This window comes from Cnephaeus nilssonii, assembly GCF_951640355.1.
Source record: "Cnephaeus nilssonii genome assembly, chromosome: 23".
NCBI classification, from domain to species: domain Eukaryota; kingdom Metazoa; phylum Chordata; class Mammalia; order Chiroptera; family Vespertilionidae; genus Cnephaeus; species Cnephaeus nilssonii.
The window spans coordinates 17822823-17846998 of NC_137094.1; the positions used below are offsets into that span (position 1 = coordinate 17822823).

At 41.5% G+C, this 24176-nt stretch overlaps 1 protein-coding gene across 1 annotated transcript in view; it reads right to left on the reverse strand.

Moving 5' to 3' along the window:
* Window positions 1–24176, reverse strand: part of KCNT2 (potassium sodium-activated channel subfamily T member 2) — a 136099-nt gene that overhangs the window by 64012 nt on the left and 47911 nt on the right. Inside the window, exons 4-8 of the mRNA XM_079763649.1 lie at window positions 20748–20796; window positions 19367–19426; window positions 16695–16769; window positions 15406–15489; window positions 12731–12825 (exon numbers count right to left, since the gene is read on the reverse strand). Coding sequence (XP_079619775.1) covers window positions 12731–12825; window positions 15406–15489; window positions 16695–16769; window positions 19367–19426; window positions 20748–20796 — 363 coding nt within the window. The remainder of the gene's footprint in view (window positions 1–12730; window positions 12826–15405; window positions 15490–16694; window positions 16770–19366; window positions 19427–20747; window positions 20797–24176) is intronic.

Below are 24176 nucleotides of genomic sequence, written 5' to 3' on the forward strand. Positions count from 1 at the left end.
TGTAGGATACCCTGAGTACTTGTGTCTGCCCCAAGCACTGCCTATATTTACACTAGACCTCCAGGCAGACAAAGCACCTTAAGACCCTGCCTGCGTACATCATCCAAGTGACATCCCAGCTCTGAGCAAAGGAAATAATAAATGCACAAAGCTACAAAACTCAGACCTAAAGCATTTTCTTAGCTCAGAGGTCTTGCCTCTCTGCGATTTACTTTTGCTTGAATTTGTTTGAACTTGTCTGATTCAGTTCTGAGAAGTGCCAAACCAATAAAACATTAGCGTCACACACCATTAATTCCCATTATGTACTTATAGATATGTTTATATTTAGAGTTGGTAAAACAAAATACAATCTGTACACATACCAATTCTCTTCAGAAAAGGTTTAATTTGGCAATGGATTTCCTTTTTACTGTCAAGACATTAGTAGATGAACATCAATGTATTATTTGTCCTTGCACATGTAAAATATGAAGTGATACCAAATAAATATTGTCTGATTTAACATGTTCCCACAAGAATATCTCGCTACTTACTGCCGCATACCAAACCAGTCCCAAATAATTCAGTCTCTAGTCAACAGTTCCTGGGAAATCAAGTAAGACACAAAATGAACCTTTATCTTATCGTTTCTGAAATGGTCCAAACGTAATTAGCCGCTAAAAACAAAAGAGAACATTGAGCTTAAAGTGTTGCTTCACATTGTAAGCCATGAGAATTCCTTTCATAGCAACAGTAATTCTTTTTTTTTTTTTTACATAACCATTCACTTGAATCCAACACTTTAAAATGTAATATTAAAATGTCATGTTTATCAACAGAAAATACTTTGTCATATGGTAGCATTTTTACTTAAAATCAATGGAAAACTTTTCTCTAAATGATGGCTAAGTGAACTTCATATCTATTTCACTGAGTATACCATACACATGTAAGTCAGTAATATACAAATATAATTATATGTGAGTAAGAACACTCTTGAGAAGTATCTGATGGGTTCATGTGAGCGTTAAACTAACGCTTCTACTGATGGTGGATTTAATTGCTTGTAAACTGATGTTAAACAGATCAGCAAACGTGTAGAATGGTCTCCAGGATAAATAATTATTCTTCTTTTTCACTGGAAATTACAACTGTTTCCTAATCAGTGACGATTTGTTCAAAGAGCGCTTTCTGGAGGTCAGTGACACATTCTAAACTAAAGGAATTCACTGGAAAACTTAATTTGTGTTGACATTTATGTAATGCACACTTTGCTTCTACGGCTTCGATTTTTATAAATTGTGGAAGAAATTTACCGGATCAGATTATTTATATGCACAGCGATTACACTAGGAATTACTATTGCAATTAAGATACTACCACTTGCCCTAGCCAGTTTTGCTCAGTGGATAGAGCGTTGGCCTGCGGACTGAAGGGTCCCGGGTTCAATTCCGGTCAAGGGCATGTACCTTGGTTGCAGGCACATCCCCAGTAGGGGGTGGGCAGGAGGCAGCTGATCGATGTTTCTCTCTCATTGATGTTTCTAACTCTCTCTCTCCCTTCCTCTCTCTAAAAAATAAGTAAAATATATTTTCAAAAAAGATACTACCACTCAAGAATTTTTTTTATTCTGTATTTTTTTTTTTTTTTGGCATGAGGATAAAAAGATTAAGGGAAGAGAGTGTTTTCACAATCCAACGTATAGAATAAATAGGCTATTTCCTTTACTTTTTGCTCATCAGGAGATCCATTCAGCTCCAAATTTTCCATGAACAGACATTATCCTAAGAGCACCATTCTTTATTCTTAGCAATTATGAAATGTCATCAAATGGCATCATTTTGTGGACGCGGCTGTTCAGGTCCTGGGGCACACGGTTGAAAAATGATCTAGTCCAATCTGTCCCCTCCGAGAGGCAGAATCTTAGGGAAGAGTCAAAAACTAGGCAGGTTGGGTAGCGGGTCCCTGAGGGCAAGCAGAGCCTGGGAACCTTCTCTCTAGTTCTTACCAAATGTCTGGAAAGAAAGTGATGCTGGGAAATTAGGTGGAGTTGTAAATGACCCTTTTGTTCCACTCCATGTTCTAATGTATCTCCTAGGCTAAAGCTGAACCCCGCAGAGTATCATCATTTTCCCCCAACACTTCCCCTGACAGCACTGCTTCTGAGCATCCAGAGATATTACGTTTCTCCCTCCGCCTCCACTTGCATAGAATAGAAGACAGGTCCTGAACAGGCGAAGCTGACCTCATTCCTGCCTTCCCGTTTCCTTAAAAAAATATAGCTAACTCCTCCCACCCTAACTTGATCTATCCCCTCTTCAAACCAGAGATGGTATTGCCTAGCTCACAGTGTCACGAGCGATTATGAGCTCTGATTAATACGTAAAGCCAATAGACAGGAAACCAATCCTGGTTCTTCATTGGAACCATTTTTCTTAAGAAATATCATCTCGGTTGTACAGTCTGTTCGATGCAACCTATGAGGAAAGGTGGGGGGTGAGGGGGTAAGAGATCAACTGAAGGACTTGGATGCATGCATATGAGCAAAATCAATGGACACAGACAGTAGCGGGGGGCGGGGAGGCTTGTACTTGGGGGAGGGAGTGGCGGGGGAGAGGTCAATGGGGGGAGGGAAGGAGACTAATGTAATACTTTAAACAATAAAGAATTAAAATAAAAGAAATACCATCTATGAGTGTCTCTCCATCACTCTGCCTACAGAATGAGATTCCTGGATTCTGTGGGGAGTGGGGCGAGGATGATGTTAATTCCATGGAGGACCTTGTGTGCCTTCTTCTTTTTGAGGATGAGAGCTAAGTAAATTACGTTACTCCCTCTGCCTCAGCTGTCTGGATCTTAGTTTCAGATTTACATTTCATCCCTACTATGTTGTGTTTCTTCTCTTTCCGTTATAATGAGCCATTTTCTTTTCTTTTCTTTTTTCAGGTTATTTGTTTATTATTCTTTTTCCCATCACCCTCTTCCACCTCCACCCACACCCCTTCTCCCCTGCAATCACCATACTGTTGTCCATGTTCAAGAGTTCTTCCTCTTTAATGACACAGTTTCATGTCTATTTCTAAAACTATCTCCAACCTTTTGTTGAAGTCCATATATTTTTCCCTTTTCTTTGACAAATGAATAAATTAAAACTCGGAACTGTAATCACTTAAAGTCACACAGCAAGAGAGCGACACAAACAAGATAACCTTCCCATTGAATGCCTTTCTGTTTTTACCGAAAGTCTCTCAAATCTCTGGATGTATACACATGCATCTGTAAGAAATAAATTTCTAAGAAAAGAGCACTTTGTATGCTAAGCTGGAAATCTGCCCCCTAAATTACGGCAATAAGAATCCGACATTATATCTGAAAAGCACTTTAGAATTTACCAAATGCTTTCATGTAAATTATCTCGATCTTTGTGATTGTTCAGCGCTGGGTCCTGTTTGAATTTATAATTATAAAATAGAAAAGGTTTAGAAAAAGGCCAACACACAAGGCAAAAAAATCCAAGGGAGAAAAGTTAACGCATTTGGGGGGATATTTGGTTAAAGAAAGAAGACTGAGTGGTTCAATTGGGAATATAAAAGGTAATTATAGAGCAGGGCCTGAAGGCGGCCTTTCACCCTCACCGTAGGCACATTAGAGGGAACAAGCGCATATGAAATTCAAATGAGATATTTAGAACATCCTACAATCAGTGTGCTAGCCAACCAGGAACCTAAAAATAAATCTGTTAAACTTCCATGTGAAGTTATCACAGCGGTCCATAATAAATATAATTCAATGGACTCACAGCAACTATAGAAAGAGTATTCCATGGCCAAATGAACCTGGGTCATTAGGGATAATCAGAAAGATTCTGCATAACATCTACATGGCAAAATGTTGCTGAGAATTAATATAACCCTGAGGTGAGGAGATTAGCATCCACTTAAGCAAAGAAAGGAAAGTAGACAATGTTAAAATGAGCCTCTCAATACTCCCAGTCAAAATGCTTTAAAATACATGAGCGAAGATTATGGGCAAGAAAGAGGGTAAATTATAACACGATGAAATAATTTTTAAAGAATTTACTAAGAGGAAACTGAGAGAACGGCAATGACACATAATTTTGAATATAAGGATTCTAACCATCAGCTGACAAGCTAAAGTGTCTGTGCCATTGGCTTACGGAGTTAGGTAACAGAAGATGAATTAATACACAGGAAAAAAACAGGATGGGAAAAAAAATGGGAGATTTTTAAAGAGAAAAATAGAGTTTGTTATTTTAAAAAAGATGTATGAATTCTACCCAGATTGGGTTGCTTCGTGGTAAGAAAATGCCTCTATTATAATAAGAATGTGCTATAACAGCCCTGACGTTGACTAGGCTTTAAAATAGATGGCCATCTGGATGGGATGACATAGAAGGGGCTATGCTTAGACAAGTAGGAGATAATGTACATACTTGGGTTTGTTTTAGCAGTGGGATTCTTTATTAGCATCTTCTGCTGCCATTCCATTTCCATTACGTTCTCATTGCATGGGCCCCAGTTTTTACTTTCTATACTTAGCTGCCCCCTTTTTTGAACACGTAGGTGAATGACTTTCTCATCTCCGTACCCATTGTGCCGTCTATCCTATACAATGCGTCCTACTACCCTGCTGAAGTTTCATTTTTGGTCAGTGTTTAAATAGAAATGCCACTGTGTTTATTCCCGGGGTGCTCTCTTCTAATGCCTGCCATAGTGATTATCCACGATGTCACCTAAGCCACCTGCCTAGTCCCACCCCCTCTCCCCTGAACTCCGGGTCCTCTCGTTGTTAATTCCAAGGAGGCACACAAGGTCCTCCATGGAATTAACATCCTCCTGGCCCCACTCCATGTCTTCTTCGACAGACATGTTCAGCAGCTCACCTTAGGTTTCTAAAAGGTGTCTCCACCACTGTGGACTCTTTCTTCTGATGTTTCTTCCCAGATTCTCCCTCTACTCTTGTCTGGCTCCATCATTCTACCAGTTTCCCATAATGCAAATTTCAAGTCATTGTTCTTGATCTCACACACTTGTATCCAATTTATCATCAAAACTTTGACATTTCTCTTTAAAAAAGAAATTATGGCCCTAAGAACCCAACACATGTAAGGGGTACAGAAGATGATACGAAGGTGTAGTCATGGAATGAATTCGTGAGAAAGGCACACCATGAAGCCAGGATCGTATTCCAGTTTATGATTTCTACCCTCGTGGGAAAGTGCAAGCACACCTTCATGTTTCCTGCAGAAGTAATTCTGTGGTCCCTCCAGGGTGACAACATCCATCCTGGAGATGGAAAAGGAAGCTCACCATAAATGACAGAGAGCATAACAACCGTGCTAAGATGAACCCGGGTGAACACACATGATACATGAAAAAGGAGGTAGGCAGAACCAGAATGGAGAATCTTTTTCCACTGATTGCAAAGCTCTCTATTTTTAGGAAAGATTTCTCGGGCATCATTTGTAAGAAAGAGCCAGCAGGTAACACAACTTTGGTTATAACCTGCCCTGCCCTATAGGATATAGGAGATCTCTCTCTCTCTCTCTCTCTCTCTCTCTCTCTCTCTCTCTCTCTCTCGGCTGGAGAGGACAGTGAGAGAGCACGCAGGTGAGAACACACACGGGTGAGCCATGGCCTCAGAGGGCCCCATTCACATCACTGATGGGCCTGGGCTCTCGGCAGGGATAGGAGCTAGACCTGGAAGATGGCTCTGGCACTTGGAAGGCGTATGGACCTGCTTAAGACAAAACTCCCAGGGCAGGGATGTTGGGGCTAAGCAGGTGTGAGACTTGCACATATGTCAGCCCCAACCTGCAACCGGGTCAGTCCCACCCTAGGACGATGCCATATCTATTTTTGTTAACATATGGCTGCTTCGTAAAAGAGCCAGTGTTAAAAACCAGAACAGTAATAGAGGCAATGGGAAATTACACTAGATAAACACACATTTCAAATACTTAAAGAATGTAAATGAATTAAGTACAGTGTTGCCCTGGCTGGTTGGCTCAGTTGGTGGGTATCATACCTTACACCAAAAGGTTTCAGGTTCGATTCCTGGTCAGGGCACATGCTTAGGTTGTTGTTGGGATTCCCAGTGAGGATGCACAGGGGAGGCAATTGATCAATATTTCTCTCTCACATCAATGTTTTTCTCTCCCCCACCCCTCTCTTCCTTCTTTTCTCTCTAAAACCAACAAAAACATATCCTTGGGTGAGGATAAAAAAAAAAGACAGTGTTTTTACAGCTTCAATGTTAGCTTAACTTTCTTTTAGAAAACTGCAGATTATGAAGGTTCATGAAGAATGTTGGCTTTGAGCGTCTGCTGTGGGGTTTGCTTCTTTACCAAACATTCTCAAGTGTTGTCTTTGACCCAAATCCATACAAAATAATCTCAGCGTTACGTAATCCTAAAACAAAATCTGAGCAACATTCAATTAGGATTTCAAATACAGACTCTCCTGTTACCTTCCTTAAAATGAAAAGTCATAATGGATTTGCCTACTCAAATAGATCCTGTATACATCACAACAAAGAACCTTCATTACTCATCACTTACTCGGTGCTTTTTAAAAATTTTTCCTGTTTTAAAGCATATTTAGTTAGACAAGTTCTTTGGCAAGGTTTCTAAGGAAAACATTAATTTCAATGAAAGGCGATATTGAGACTGGGAACTTTTTCACCACCTGGCAAGTGTCAATTTGTACAACAAACTGTTTTCAAAGGGGAAAAAAAAGAGTCACATGGCAGAAATAAATAACCTTCAATGCCCATGCGCGCCCTAGGACTCCTCTTGCTGTGCAGTTCCTGGGAAATGTAATTGGCAATGGCATTCTGTGCTGAAAGCAGCCAGCACTCTGATTCCATAACGCACACATTGGCATTCGAATCAGCCCACACCTAGCACGTGGGTACTCCCTGAATGAATACCTATTAAATTGTTCCAATAATCATGTTCATTTCCTGCAGAGAGTGTCTACCTAGAGCCCAATAATATTCCCATGGAATCTCAGATAATTTGCTCTCTTGGGATTTCACATTTTCTAGGGGGAAATTGTGTCTGTGAAGTAATGATAAATCTTGTAGTTCTATTGTTGAAAGTCACTTCTCACCCTCCTGGGCACTGTCTTTGTGTCTATGCAAAAAAAAGAAAAAAGGTTAGGGACTCCTGTCCTAAGCCAGTGGTGGGCAAACTCACTTGTCAACAGAGCCAAATATCAACAGGACAACGATTGAGATTTCTTTGGAGAGCCAAATTGTTTAAACTTAAACTTCTTCTAACGCCACTTCTTCAACATAGACTCGCCCAGGCCGTGGTAGTTTGTGGAAGAGCCACACTCAAGGGGCCAAAGTGCTGCATGTGGCTCGCGAGCCACAGTTTGCCGACCACGGCCCTAAGCTACTAAATCCGAAGTCAACACACAACTGCAATTTCCTAGTCATGAGAAGGTACCACACCTCATCCGCATTTTTCTTTAAATAATGGGCGATGAGCCGACTTCTCAGTAGAGAATCAGTAGAGGGCCAAAGCAAAGTGAAATTTTAGGATCCAAAAAATTCAAAGAAAGAAACAGAAGAAAAAACAAAAACAAAAAAAAATCTTTAAAAACATTGTCGTGTTCATGTCTTGTATTCAACTAGAATTCTACTTGAAACAGTCATTGAAAATTTGACTGTCACAGAGGTGAGAACATTACAATTCCATTTGATGATTTGTTCGATTATTATTTTTATGTACCCAGGTCACTGATTCCTGGGACATAATATAAATAACATCCCGGTGGTTAAGGATGTGGCCTAGAGAACCAATATGCCTACGTCCAAATCTGAGGTCTGCTTTTTAATCATTGTGAACTTTAGCTAAACTAAGATTTATTTTTGTTTTACTTTTCTTTGCCTCAGTTTCTTGTGTGTAAAATGAGGATAATAATGCCTACCATAGAACATTGTGCAAAATTAAACAATTTAATACACACAAAAAACAATAGGAAATTGCCTAGCAAAGGAGGAAAACATTAATAAGTGTTAACTATCATTTTTATTATTAGGACACTTTAGTATTTCCCTGGGAACTGATGCTACAATAAAACTGATTTATCTCTTACCTCAGCTCTTTCACCAAGTCTTCTTTTGTTTTCTCTCATTTTATTTCTTCCTTGGCTAGATTTTGGCATAATTTTTTCAATGAGACCTCGTATGAGTCACACTCTCTAAGCATTCATTTTTTAGATTAGCAGTTGATTGCTCGTACATGTGTCTGACCATCTCGACTGGTACAAAACGCATGTCACAGAGCCTTCCCCTCAGAGCTTCCTTGTAAAGACAAGTCTTTGGTTCTTGGTTGGTGTGGGATGACAACCTTGGCTTTCTCTCACCCCTTCACCCTCACCTCTAACTGGAAACCTTCTTTTTTTAAAAAAATATTTTATTGATTTTTTTACAGTGAGGAAAGGAGAGGGATAGAGAGTTAGAAACATCAATCAGCTGCCTCCTGCACACCCCCTACTGGGGATGTGCCCACAACCGAGGTTCATGCCCTTGATGGGAATCGAACCTGGGACCCTTCAGTCTGCAGGCCGACGCTCTATCCACTGAGCCAAACCGGTTAGGGCTAACTGGAAATGTTCTAACTAGATTATAAAAATGGGGTCCCTGCCTCTACCTGGCTAAGCCTTCAACTCCACTTCTGATAAAATACAGTGTGAAAAGAGCTTCCCAAGGTCAATGCCAATGTGGTCTATTGTACATACCACTGCTTATAGTACCTATACTCACCCCCCCTTTTTTTTTCTTATTTCTGTAATACATCCCTAAAAATATGTAGGTAGCATCATTTCTAAGTTCGTATATTTCTGAAAATAACTATATATTAACCTCTTAATGCAGTGATGGTTTAAATTCTATAAAATGTAGGTTCTCAGTCAATTTTTCTTGGAAATCTGTGAACAATGTTTTAACTTAGCTGAGAATAGCACATCAGACTGATTTGTTTCTCAGCCCAGAGTAGATAGGTGATCACTGAAGACAGATCTAAACAGCCAAAGAACATCTATGCATAAGCTAGAGACACAGACAACAGTGTGGTGAAGGCCAGAGGGAAGGGGAGGTGAGGTCTGAGTGGAGGTGGGAAAAGTGCGAGGAAATGGGGACACTGTAATACTGTCAACACTAAAACTAAAATATCAAGCCAATGAATTTTTTTCTCCTAAAAAATTAAAGACAGATCTAATTGTTCCTCTTTGTAAACTTCTTAAACAATTTTGTGTCTCAGTTTCTTCACCTATAAAATGAAGATAATAACAGAATTTGCTTTTTAGACTGTTGAAGCTTAAATTAGTTAACACACGTTAAGGGCGCATAAAAGTGCCTAACAATAGTAACCACTTGAACTGTTCGCCGTTATCCTCAGCATTTGCGTGTTTGAAAAGAACTATCTACAACTGATGTCATGTTTCAAAAATAGCTTGTCACAAACAGATTTTTAAGCCCAAGCCACGTTACCTAGATTTTTTAATATTAATCGTAATTACATCATTCTGATTTACATGTGTTAAATGACCATATTCTCTTTTCTCCCAAATTAAACGTGCCTTAACTTGGCTAATTAGCTACTAAAGCCTGGCTGCCCGCTCATGCAGACTTGAGTTGGGACAAAAAGGTTCCTGTTTGTTCCAGTGGGACCTGGAGCTGTTAGTCCGTGGCCAGATCGTCCGACACATTGCACTTCCTGTCCTTCATTTACCATAGAGGCCAAACAAGTGTGACCAATCAGAACTAGGAGTCAAATGTGACGGTGGTGACGCCACTAGGCCACGTTCTAATACTTCCTCCAAACAGCAGTGCCATCTCCTCCCTGTCCAGCCATTGACCTTGGAGTGGAATCAGTAACTAGAAGAAACCAAGCATCTAGTCAAATAACCAGTAATCAAAGGTGCAGGAAATCCCAAGTGCTTTGGAATTAAGCAGGATAATAACGTTTCACGGAGTCACATTTTTAGACAAAAAGTAAATGACCTTATTGTTTCCTGAGATCAGACTGAGGAAGAAGTGAATTGGTTATTTCACGTTTGACTAAACCATGAAACATCCACGAACCCCATCGATCTCTCTCGGTTAGAACTCTGTGAAACAAAACATATTCAAATGAAAAACTAAAGTCTGAAGCAAAGTGGCTTCCAAATAAGCCTGCAAATGTAAAATGAGAACACCAAATGCATGATGAATCAGAGTGATTATTATTTGGTCAGAATAGGTTAATAATTAAGCTAAAGTCAGACACTGAATTCCCGGATAGAGCCGGGGACTTGCTTTGTTCCTGAGACTCGGGCTGAATCCCAAGTCCCAGCTGCCTGGGGAGTGCGTGCTATTGGCCAAGAGGGGCGCGTGGCGGACGTGGGCCAAGACTCGTCCAATTCCATCACAATGACGGGAAACTCTATTCTGAGCACATTCCCCGCAGGCGTGGGTGCGTGGCTTCATCTGCATTTCAGCTGGGCCCTGGGCACGCGTGTCCCGTCGGCAGATGCTTAATGACGGCTCTTTGTGATGGTGATAATGATGAAGGGAAGACACATTTTTAAAAGCACGTGCAGCTTTCCAAAGCAGGTGATTTTTAAGAGTGTGAGATTTGTGCACAGCACGGCCAGTGGGTCGAATATGAGTTCTTGAATCTTTGGGGGCTTTACTTATAATGTGCCTATTGCAGTTCTGGTTTTGAAAAGCGTGGATAGTCTTGCTCTAGGATATAAACGATGGCTAAGATCATCACCAGGTCCTCTCAGAGGGATATTTTATGTTTAAAGGCGTTCACTACCCTAAAATGTTTTGGTTTTTTTTAAGTACCAAGGTGTGCCACAAATATATTTTCAATCCATTTAATAGAGATATTCACCTCATACTGCTGATGCAAATGGGTTGTTGTACCTATACCTCTAGATCGATACAGCCAAACAGCCGCATAATGATGTCAGTGGACCCAAGAGATGATAATGGAGCTAAAAGATGCCCACTGCCTCGTGCTGTTGTAGCCATGTCAACATCACAGGCTGCATGTTACCTCATGTCTGTGATGATGCCCTGCCAGTCGTGTGACAGTCCAGCACATACAATGACCGTGGTAGGCCATACCACCCAGGTTTCTCCGGTGAACACTATGGTGCTTGCACAGCGACAAAATCACCCGACGGCGCATTTCTCAGACCGCATCCCCTGGTGAACAGTTCATGACTCTATTTAAATACATGCATGTAGCTCTAGCCAGTTTGGCTCAGTGGATAGAGCGTCAGTCCAGCGGACTGAAGGGTCCCGGGTTCGATTCCGGTCAAGGGCACCTGCCCGGGCTACAGGCTCGATCTCCAGTAGGGGACGTGCAGGAGGCAGCCGATCCATGATTCTCGTCATTGATGTTTCTATCTCTCTCTCCCTCTCTGAAATCAATACAAATATATTACTAAAAATAAAATAAAATATCATATTTAAAATACTACTAATAAAGTAGGTTTTAAAATAAAGAAATAAATGCATGCATGTATAGCTCTCATTAATCTGGTTCCGCTGGACCGGTGTCTGAGTGCAACCTTCTATTTCAGTACTTCCTAATTAGTTTTCCCACTTCCTCAATAAGTCAGCTCCAGGTCAGAGCACAATTACACATGATCTCTACGAGGCCTGCAAAACAGGCACAGGGCTCGCCCTCGTCTTGCGATTCCACATTCTCTGCTCTAGGAAGGATCTGCATGAACGCATAGTATCTCCCTTCAGGGTATTCAAAACCTATTGTTGGCCGGTCTTTGTACTTAAAAAAGTAAACACTGTGGGATAGTTAATGCCTTTAAACCTGAACTCTCCCTCTGACATTACTTGGTGGTGATTTTAGCCAGAACGTGTTGCTGATGGATCCTCGAGCAAGACCGTCGGTGCTTTTCAGGCTAGCTTACGTTTGATTGTCAAAGCGGGACCTCCCCCGCGGAGGAAGGACTGTTTTGTGCGGCAAAGCATAGCACCTTGAGGTCTGGCCTTGCTTTCTGCCCGAATGCACACTCACATAGCACAGCCAGCAGCACCTGCAGGCGCCGTGACTGGTGGTGACAGTTTGCCCAATAGTCTTCCCGCTTTGCAGCGGTAGAAAAATAAGCGCCTGCTTGTCAGGGTGTGAGGGACATTCCTGTTTGACAGCCCTGGCTCGTGGGACAAACGCTTGTGATTCAGCGGTTTACAGCATTCGGGGAAATGCCAGAGTGGCAGTAAATATAATATCAAATGAGAGCTGTGCTTGCTTGCTTTGCTTTTCTTGCTTTTTTTTTTTTTAATTTTATTGATTTCAGACAGGAAGGGAGAGAGAGAGAGAGACAGAAACATCAATGATTAGAGAGAATCATGGATCAGCTGCCTCTTGCACTCCCCCCATCAGGGATCCAGCCACAATCCGGGCATGTGCCCTTGACCGGGATCGAACCTGGGACCCTTCAGTCCGCAGGCCGATGCTCTATCCACTGAGCCACACCGGCTAGGGCTGCGAGCTGTGCTTTCTTGCTTTTTCTGTGAGACTGAAGGGAAGGTTTTACTTCTGTTTCTGTAGGCGATCCATTACATGTTATAGTGACAGTGATGGAATGATAGATTGATGATTTTTATCCAACTATTAATTAAAATGGCTTATAATACCATCTTTTTTAAGAAACGAGAGTGAAGTAAAACAGAATAAAAAGGCTGATCTGTAGAATCTTACCAGGTGAAGATAAGGCAAAGCAATGTAGATATCAAAATCAGAACTTGGTTAAACATTGCAGACTGCGTACGCTGAATGGCTCTGTGCAGATCATTCTAAAATAAGACAGAGAAGCATATTTTCAATGTTGATAACTAGTAAATATTCATGAGCTTCATTACATTTATTACTGTGCAGTACATTTCAACTATGTTGTGCATACTCAATACATATACTTTCAATGGATACATCAGCATATTTTCATTTTTGCCTGTGTCAAAGCATACCTTACTTTATAATAGATTTAGGTGTATCCATTCAAATTGATTTGAAGAGGAATATTTTATGACATAGGAACCTTTCTACCACATACTAGTGTATTATAAAAATTCAAATTATAAAATTGAACATACAGTATGATAGAGTGTAGGATATGCGTGTGTTCAGAGAAAATGTTAGGATATAAATTATTACTAGTAATTAGTCTGTGTGGTAGAATGGTAGATTTTCATAATATTTTACTTGCTAGCTCCCAGTTCATCTCGAAAGGTTTTACAGTAAGCTATTCATAGTCTTAAAATCAGTATAGCGGGAGACCACCTCACCAATGTAAAATCCCCAAGGGCCATCATGTAATCTCCCTCCACCACACATTTCACCAGAACGCTTATAAAAACAGAAAGCTAAGCTGAACAGAATCTCACCTCTCAACCCTCACTTTTCTTCTGAGCAAAAACACAACCCAAACAAATAAAAATTTAGCAGCCAGTGAGAGGAAGAGAAGCCAAACATAGACATACAATGGAAAATGCACCCTGAATGAATATTGCCCAGCCCTCCCCTCTTCTCAAGGACTGAGGAGCCACTTCTCTCTTGGTTTGGCTGGTTTTTTCCAACAACTAATACCACAATTTATCAGGGGGTTATTTTTTCCTGGTGCGTGTTTTTCATTAGCAACGTAGGCTCTGTCTGTTTAATGAAATAGGTCTATGTTTCTTATTTTGAACAGCTAAGACAGCTCAATGTCTCTGCACAACACCCCCCCCCCCCCGCCCGGACCACACTCGCCCACGGTTTGGCCACGCACTTTCCTGAGACAAAGCGGTCGCTAGCACGGATGTTGAGAAACATTCACCCAGTGACAACGTGTCAAATGTTGTCCAAATATTCCTCCGGGCCAAAACGTGGGTCATAATTTCTGTTTAAAAACCATTTAGAAGAAAAACAAGTTTGCCTCTGGAAAATTTTAATTTCAGTGTAGGAAAAGTCATCATGTTGAGCCCTTATGATGTTTACGCCTTATATAGACACACATACATATTTATGTAAGTATATGCAATTTTATTTAATTCTCACAACAAGCTTGGTATGTGGACACTTTTATTCTCTTTTGAAGATGAAGAAATGGAATCTCTTAGCTATCCTATCAGAGTGATTAGCACATAGTGGGCTTCTATTAACATTTATAGAAGCAATGACTGGATAGCCATGTCTCAGAGCCAGCTCGCTGCTAAGTAGTGAGCTCTACTGTAAACATATTTTGGTCATGGTTATACATCAGTCCTACCCAACAGCGTCAGCCTTGGGCAAAGCGAAACGGGGAACACTCTAAACTCTGCATCTTTTACTTCTTGCTTCTGTTTGCCCCTCCTAATACCCCAGTCACAACCCAACCAAAATGAAAAAGATGGCTTTACATGAGGAGCTTCCACCTCCAATATGGTGCCTTTTAAACCCCACAGATTGTTGTGAAATATGAGGCCCAGACAGTTACAGGGACTGACTCCATGACCTTATGGATGCTGAGAACGAGGGCCCCATCACACAGGAACAGGTTACCCAGAAAGGTGATTTGTCTTCAGAAGGGGAACTCACTCATTGGACCCATTCAAACAGCACTGGGCTTTGGTTTGGTGATATGTAGAAACTCCGAATCATTGTGGTTTACCAGTTCTTAGGGCCTGGCAAAGAAGTAGCTTGGCCATGGGGCTGTGTTGCGAGATTTTATTCTGATTAGGGTAAAAGCAGACTGTCGCTTACGTTCATTAGCTTAGACACCCATACAACACGTCACTTGAATTATTTGATAGCATTTTACCAAAACTCTTTCATTTTTACAAGCATCTAAATAAAACTATTTACTAAAATACTGAGTTTATTTAAAAGAAGTTTACAAATAAAACATGTAGATATCTACCTAATAAAAGAGTAACATGCTAATTGACCATACATTTGTGACACCCACCAGCCAATTAGGAGTGAGTATGCAAATTAACCCAACAAAGATGGTGGGTTAATTTGCGTATGCAAGCACCTAGTGGCCGGGGGCGTAGTGGATGCTTGCATCACCGCCATGGCGACGACGCAGGCATTCCGCACCACCCCAGCTGCTCCAGGCTTTAGGGCAGCATGGGAAGGCGGAAAGGCGGCTCCGGCCAGAGCGAAGGTGGTGCCGGCAGCCAGGGGAAGGAAGGCCCATTCTTGCACAAATCTTCATGCATCGGGCCTCTAGTTTAATTATAACTAAATAAATCCTTGTCATATGAATTTATACTCTTGGGGGGAAAGCGGGTTAAAAGGAGTGAGGCAAAGACATTGAGTCACCTTCTCTCTCTCTGTTGAATCTGAACACTGAAAGTAGGACATATGAAAGGTTGAAAAAGACGTCTGCATTTGCATGTCACTTTCATACTTACAATCATATTTTCCAAGGCATGTTTGGCAAGCCAGCAGTTCAGAAAGACTGGGACAAAGAGGTTCCTTAAGGCGGGCCAGAATATCTGAAAAACAAATCAACACTAAACTTTCATCTCACAGCAAGGAATCATATCCAGCAGATCGAAAAGAAATGCAAAACAGAAAAAAAATAAGTCATTAAAGACAATATAACCATTTGAAACAGGTGACAAATACATTAGACTCATTAATAAAATGCAAGGAGCAGATATGACTTTTTTTTTCATTCATTGTCTGATTCTTACTTATAGAAAAATTCTTGGGGAAATCATTACAGAAGAAGAACGAAAATAATAAGCTCTCACTGGGTGTCAGATATAATGATGCTAATTCCATCATTACATCTCTTACTGTGAGAGTTTGTACTAGATATCACCTCTTTCTTCTTTGCAACTTGGGGGCGGGGGAAAGGGGAGTAAGAACAAGAAGAGAAAGCGTCGCCTTTAAAACATTACCCCTCAGTCTCAGGATTCAAACATTCTAAGTGACCTTGGGGATCCACGTTTAATTGAAAGGATATTTACTTAGCCATCCAATCTAATTCCAGCCGCTCCTCTAGATACATCAGCCAGATGAAAGTAACTGTCAGAAGCGAGCAACCGTTAGACATCTACTCATCCTCATCATTTCCCAAATAAAACAACGTGCAGGGGAGCTCGACCCCCACAGACGGTTGCAACTCTGTCAAGTAGGACTTAAAACCAAAGCTGGCAATGCAAACATGCCACTGACTCAGATCTTCAGGAAATGGCGCTCCACAGACTTGGACAAAGAAGCAAATTGCTGGCTGTCTGGCTGCTGACAACTTTCTTATTAAAGAGATAATTAGTCAACCCTATGGTTAAACCAGAGATAAGTGTATTCTCGGTATGAGAAATGTTTACAAATAACTGGTTCTCCTTGCTTTCTACATCTTTTAATTCCACCCTATACGCAAGAAATGGAGTAATTTCTAGTGTGTTTGGGCAATATTGGCCCTTGATTAAATGGCACTTCTACACCACATATTTCTAAGAAGCATTTCATTTTGCTGTTACACTAAACCTCCTAAGTTTTTATTTAATTTCACAATCCAGGTCCCCCACTGATTTTGCTACTTATTTTTTAATACAATGATTCTAACCAAAACCTAAATTCATGTATCTGAGCTAAATTTTGATATATTTTTTTAGCATTTGGATTTTAAAGACATTCCTGAAGTCTAATGACAAAGTGATTATTATTTTTTAAAGATTCTCTTAGGACTTACTGAGATAACGAAGGGAACCGCATTAACGATTTCCAAGATGAAGGGTATTCGTAAAATCTGTTCCCAGATGTTCCCCTTCCAAGGAAGAATAAATAAAAATAGAAGTCAGTTATACCAACTCCCATCATAGAGGGGAATGACAGCATTTCAGAGCTTCTCTAGCATTGGTAGATCCCGAGCCTGGGTGAGGCCATGTGCCCCTGGATCCGGGTGAGGCCATGCGCCCCTGGGTCTGGGAGAGGCCACACGCCCCTGGGTCCGGGTGAGGCCATGCGCCCCTGGGTCTGGGAGAGACCACACGCCCCTGGGTCCGGGTGAGGCCACGCGCCCCTGGGTCCGGGTGAAGCTGGATCCCGGGTCCGGGTGAGGCCGTGTGCCCCTGGATCCGGGTGAGGCTGGATCCCGGGTCCGGGCGAGGCCGCGGGCCCCTGGATCCGGGTGAGGCCACGTGCCCCTGGGTCCAGATGAAGCCGTGCCCCTGGGTCCGGCCGAGACCCAACCAGAGGGAATCGAACCTGCATTACCACCATTTTTCCACCATCCAGAGCTGAGGGGTCAGTGCCGACATGTACACATAAGGAACTGGTGGACATTGATATTGGGTCTCAAAAGAACTGTTGGTCCAGAAAGAAACTCAATACAGACTGATTCATTTGCCTGTCAGCATAACTATTATTGCTCATCTCACATTCAGTTCATATAAGTATATCTCTAGTGACACATGATCTCGCTCATCTAGGGGAAATGATGAACAACATAGACTGATGAACAAGAACAGAACCAGAAACAAGGAGGCATCGATCGGACTATCGGGCCTCAGAGGGAGGATAGGGGAGGGTGGGGGGAGGGGGGAGAGATCAACCAAAGGACTTGTGTGCATGCATATGAGCCTAACCAATGGTTAAGTTCAACAGGGGGTTGGGGCATCCATGGGGAGGGATGGGGGATGGGAATGGGGGGATGGGGACAAATATGTGACACCTTAATCAATAAAGAAATTTTTAAAAAAAAAAGAACTTCTCTAGCATTGGGGATGCTGACAACGGCAGAACACTGAGTCATTATATAAAGGTGTGCAAAGGGGGAGGAATGGGACCCTCTGAAGTAGTGTCTACAAGAAAAATAAAGTTTAAAAAAAAGATTAAAAAATGTGATTATCTCAAAAATAAATAAGTAAATGGGACATTTTTTAAAAAAAGGTACAGCAATAACTTTCAGAGATTATTTTTTTCTAAATGCAATTGTGCCCTCTCAATTTTGTAGTAAGTTTAAGAAGCAAGCCCGGCCAGTGCGGCTCAATGGTTGAGCATTGATCTATGAACCAGGAGGTCACGGTTCTATTCCTCGTCAGGGCACATGCCTGGGTTGCTGGCTCAATCCCCAGTAGAGGGCGTGCAGGAGGCAGCCAATCAATGATTCTCTCTCATCATTAATGTTCTTATCTCTCTCTCCCTCTCCCTACCTCTCTGAAATCAATTAAAATAGTTTTTTTAAAAAAGAAGCAAAACAAATGTAACAATAATCCTTGAATATTGTCCATAACACACTCTGATCCTATAATAATATTTCATGGGAGAAAAGTTACCAGTAAAAATAAAACAGACTAACAAAGCCTGCGGAATCAATGAAAAAGTGACTCAATATAATGTCTACTGTAATAAGTATATTCACAAACTGTAAAGCATATAAAATAGTTCCTAAACACAGCACTTGTTAACAATGTTCATTGCTTTTACACCAAGAAACCACAACAGAAGAGGTTTTTCAATCATCTAGATTCTACTCTACCAACCCACATTGTGCAATGAAGTGAATCAGACTGGCCACTTAATTCCCAAGGCCCAGTACGAGCTGCTCATAATATTGTCCCAAACCAGTATGTCCCCAAACACTCTACATTCTGGCCACACTTAAATATTAATTATTATTTCCATTTCATATGTGCATTCCTTCCTCTGTGCCTTTCTTAATTCCATAAATCCTATTGCCCTGTCTTTTCACCTCTCCTTAGTGAAATCGCTGATTCAGGGACTCAGCATAATCAGTCAAGTCCTTCCTTTTCATCCCATGATCTGGCCTCTCTCTACGAGTCCCCGAAGGACTTTATTTGCGCCTCACTAAACAAACAAACAAACATCTATCGTTCTGCCTTCTGCATAACTTTTTCCAACCTAGCCCCATTTCCCAATTGTAAACCCACAGAAAACAAACCAATCAAAACCAGCGCCCAGCTTGAAGCTCTTCATCAAGCAGAGGCTCAGTAAATACTGGTTAAATTGTGTTACCCAAACAAAGCTTTGCCAAAAATTAAGAGCACTCATTAAGATGATTCCTAATAGACATGCTTTTGCTCCCTCAGTGTTTTTTTTTGTACGAATCAGGGAAAGAGGCTGAGAACAATAATGCACCAGACGGTTGCATCTGCTTGACGCCTGTGAGCGTGCGCACAGTGGATGAGTTACCCCGAAGGAATGAGTGAAGCCACCAAGGAGAACATAACTATATTACTACCGTGTTTTTTTATCACATACTAGAGAGGCCCAAAATAATTAAAGTGGTTTAAAAAGAGCTTGCTGTACCCCCAAAGTATGAATTAGAAAGAGAGGAAAGCTGGGTAAATATCAGTAATGTGTTCTATTAGCAAAAAAAAAAGTCTACTGAAAACAGCTTACCTTATAACTGAGATAACCAAGTAGTATGGTTTCAAATAGACTTATCAAGGCCACTAAAACCTAGAATATAAATTGTACCTTCATGAGAAAATGCAAAAAAATTAAAATAACATACATTCATGGTTATAGTACTACATATTATGTGCAATATATATTATTTTCATGATTATTATAAAATTTAAAGATAATAAATGTATAAACATGTGCATATATGTATATATATATTTACATATATAGATATGTATATACATATATGATATAGGGAGTGTTCTAAGGCACTTTAGCTCATATACAGGTGGCAAGGGGCAGGTGTCCTCACCTAGCACGACAGCTTAGCTTTCGTCCTTTCTAATACTTTTTAATAAATCTTTTCTGATTTATCATCACCAATGGAGATGTGGGGTTAGAGTAGTGAGACTGGCTGGAGTTTGCATGACATGGAAAGATCAGGTTGTCTGGTGAGTGTTGTGCTCACACACACGGTCACACACAACTGCCCACCACAAATAACACCCCCAGAGCCTGCAGGCCATTCGCCCAAAACAGCAGCGCCTTCAGGAGGGAACACGAGCTCCCGTGGAAGGATACGGTCCACCCCATCACCCGCCTCAAACAGAGCGAAGCAGCAGCGCTGTGAACCCCACACAACATGGTCCCGCTCAACCCCTCAGGACACCATTGGCATTGCCAGCCACTTATTTGATGGTTCAGCGAATGGTTATTTGTTGAGATTCTTACATCTTCCAGACACTGAGGACACAGGTTAAAAAAGCAAACATGTGCCCAGCCGACCTGGCTCAGTGGTTGAGCATCAGCCTATGAACCAGGAGGTCACAGTTCCATTCCTGATCCGGGCACATGCCCGGGTTGCAGGCTCCATCCCAGTGTGGGACGTGAAGGAAGCAGCCGATCCATGATTCTTTCTCATCATTGATGTTTCTCTCTCTCTCCCTCTCCCTTCCTCTTTGAAATCAATAATAAAAAAAAATTATATATATATCTTTTTTTTTTTTTAAAGCACATTGGAACTTGCCTTTGGATTAGTTGTTCAGAGATTGTGTAGCAGGAATAGGGAAAGTTGGTTAGGAAACAGGCAGGGCTGAAGACCCTGGTTGACAAGGGTTCTCTCCAGGCCCACAACCTTGATCACAGGGGTGTTCGCAGAACAGAAAGCAACTCTCAGGCAAACACCAAGAAAGGGGTGAGAGGGTGGGTCTAAGATGCGCTCTGCTCCCCTCCCGCCCTTGCCCTTTTACCCTCAAGGTTAATTAAGCAAGAAAGCAAACCCATCTTTAACGTCGACAGTTTCTCTCAAATAGCATTTCTCTGGGAAATAGGATGACATCAAGAAATATAGGGAGAAAATAAAATGGCACTTAACCTGTAGGCCCCATAAAGGTAGACTTCTGTTCACCCAAAAGATATGAGACCTGTGAAAAGAATAATGAGATGTTACTTTTTTAAAATGTGGGAAAGGCATTCATTTTAAAATTGTGATTGAGGTTGGAAACATTTAAATAATGCTGGCATAAAGGGACAATAAAATATCAAAATTAACATGAGAAAAGCTTTATGCTTTTTTAGTTTTTCTTTTTAACAATAATAATATCCATGTCTATTCCAGGAAATACCCTTTTTAATTTAATTTTCAGGCTCATATTAATAATAAAAGAAAAGATAATGGGCCTTTCTTTAAAGAGTGGTTATGGCAGGGCACGAAAAACCTCAAACCTTTTATTAGTCGAATTCCCCATTGAAAATTCACTTAAGGGTCTTCTATAAACTCTAAGGTTTTTGTTAATTTTACAGCTGTTACTACTTGGCAATACAAATTCAACAGTGTTAATAATCCAAATAACTCAGATGATAGAGCACATTAATATTCCATGTTTGGATTTGCATAAAATATTTAACATATCACCAAAAATCTGTGACTGAGGATAGCATAGAACCGTGGTCGGCAAACCGCGGCTCGCGAGCCACATGCGGCTCTTTGGCCTCTTGAGTGTGGCTCTTCCACAAAATACCATGGCCTGGGCGAGTCTATTTTGCAGAAGTGGCATTAGAAGAAGTTTAAGTTTAAAAAATGTGGCTCTCCAAAGAAATTTCAATCGTTGTCCTGTTGATATTTGGCTCTGTTGACTTATGAGTTTGCCGATCACTAGCATAGAACATTATATAGGACAAGGAGTGACTGTCCTTAACTATCTCTTAAAAATCATTTCACCTTTGACTCAAAAATTATTTATCCTCACCAAGAACACCATGGCTTTACTAAAAGCTACTTTTACCAAGCTAACAGTATTTTCTTTGATCTGGGATGTTGTTTTCATAGGTCTTGAAATATCATAGAGCATTTAAGTGTAAAGAAGACCTTGAAGAAAAATATTTTTTTAGACAAGACTATGTCATGTAGACTAAGTTTTATAATCCTAAAAAAAAGCATTTCTACAAATCTCAGATATATAAATTTCAGTATATAGTGAGACCTCCAAAGGGAAGTTCTGTTCTTCACTCATCTACTAAGCACTAAATTGGATAAATGCATAGAAAGAAATGTATAAATTCTAATAAAAAAAACTAGTGCCCAGACTGTCCTTTATAAATTAGATGTATCATGAAGAAGAAAAAAAATATATATATATAGGACTGATTTGTTGCGTTTTTAGATAATGTCCAAAAAAAAATGAGGAGGGGACCAGCTGGCAGCCAGCCCGTAATTCCAAATGGAACTTCCATCCCATTGACAAGAAGCCTGAGGAGGAACACACCACACCCGTTGCTATGTTAGGCACAGGTTCCAAATGCCATTCCAGACACCCTACCATATGCACTATCGCAGGCTGCATACCTTTGTGTCTCTCACCTAATGTTTAAAAATAAGAGTCATTTCCACATTTTTAAAGTGAGAAGGATGTATGAGTTTTTTATTTATTTGAGAGAGGAAGAGAGAGGGAGAGAGAGATAGAAACATCAATGAGAGAGAATCATTGATTGTCTGCCTCCTGCACGCCCCCTACTGGGGGGATCGAGCCCACAACCTGGGCATGTGCCCTTGACTGGAATCGAACCTGGGACCCTTCAGTCTGCAGGCCCACGCTCTATCCACTGAGCCACACCAGCTGGGGCCAGTTTTGACACATGGTGAAGATGTAAGCACCAGGAGGCCGTGAGTCAATGCTGATGGCTCACCCCGCCACGGAACTCACGAACCCCCGCTGGGTGTGGAGTTCCCTTTGCTCACCAGCGCCCCTGAATCATTCACTGCAAACTGCGTGCACCCCAGAGTCTCTCATTCGCGCGACCTCCTACATGAACAACAAACTTCCTTTCAGAGCCTCCCGCTTGCTCTGACTTGCCACATTTTCATACCCATTTGACCCCAGAAGGGACTTGAGAATACAAACAAGCAGCACCAAGTAGCTTCAGCTTTATTATGTCTAATTCGATAAATCTCCTTGCTGAATTGGCCTCATTATTTTAAAGGACAGCCTGGCCAGAAAGGCCACTTCTGTTTTGCATTAACCGGTGCCACCCCCACCGTGGGCCCCAAACAGAACCCGTATTCAGCATGGAGCCGTGACTTCTTTTGGCTGTTTGTGAATTGCAGTAATCTGATTTCTCAAACATATATCCTCTATGATTATGGCTAAACATTCTTAGTCACATGGCCTAGAAGCTAATTGTAGGAAACTTTGTTCTCTTAATGTTCTCAAACAATGTCATTTCCCTCTGCTACCCTCCCGCCCTTGCCCTTTTACCCTTAGAGAGAATCTTCCCGTGACTCAATTTGTGATGCTCAGGTCTCTCTGATGGACACACGTGTTATCCGTAGGTCACCAGGTTTTGAAAACAATTCTGGCATGTTTTTCGAAGGCTTTGTAGTGGGAATCATGGTTAGCGCCACATGGGCAGAAACGTGTCATCAGTGGAGTGCGCACTGATGGCTCTAGGCCCGTGGTCGGCAAACTCCTTAGTCAACAGAGCCAAATATCAACAGGACAACGATTGACATTTCTTTGGAGAGCCACATTTTTTAAACGTAAACTTCTTCTAACGCCACTTCTTCAAAATAGACTCGCCCAGGCCGTGGTGTTTTGTGGAAGAGCCACACTCAAGGGGCCAAAGAGCCGCGTGTGGCTCGCGAGCCGCAGATTGCCGACCACGGCTCTAGGCGGTGTTCTTCAATCATCTCCATGGGGCCATGCAAGCAATACAGCTGTGGAGCCTAATTCCATCGGCCCAGCCACGTCTGCTGCCCCACTAAGTCCTATGCTGAGCATGAGAGCTCCAGAGGCCAACACAACAGGGCGCTTGCCTCCACTGAGCACAAAGAGCACAGAGAAATGACTACAGGTGACCCCTAAACAACACTGGTTTGAACTGCATAGGTCCACTTATAGGCAGACTTCTTTCTTTCATTTTTTTTAACTTTCTTGATTTTTTAAAAAATTTTTTTAGTGAGAGGAAGGGGAGAGAGAGGGAGATAGAGAGAGAAACATGGATATGCTTTCCAGTTGTTTATGCATTCATTGGGTGATTTCTGTAGGTGCCCTGACCGGGTATTGAACCTGAAACCTTGGCTTATTGAGACAGGACTCTAACCCACTGAACTATTCAGCCGGGCAGTCAACCAATGATTCTCTCTCATCATTGATGTTCCTATCCCCCTCTCCTTCTCCCTTCCTCTCTCTGAAATCAATAAAAACCTATTTTTTTTAAAAAAAGAATAAACCAGAAGGGAGGGAAGGCAGAATTGGGAGGAGAAGGCGGCCTGTGTAGCGGGCGGCCTGGAGCAGTGACCCCAGGC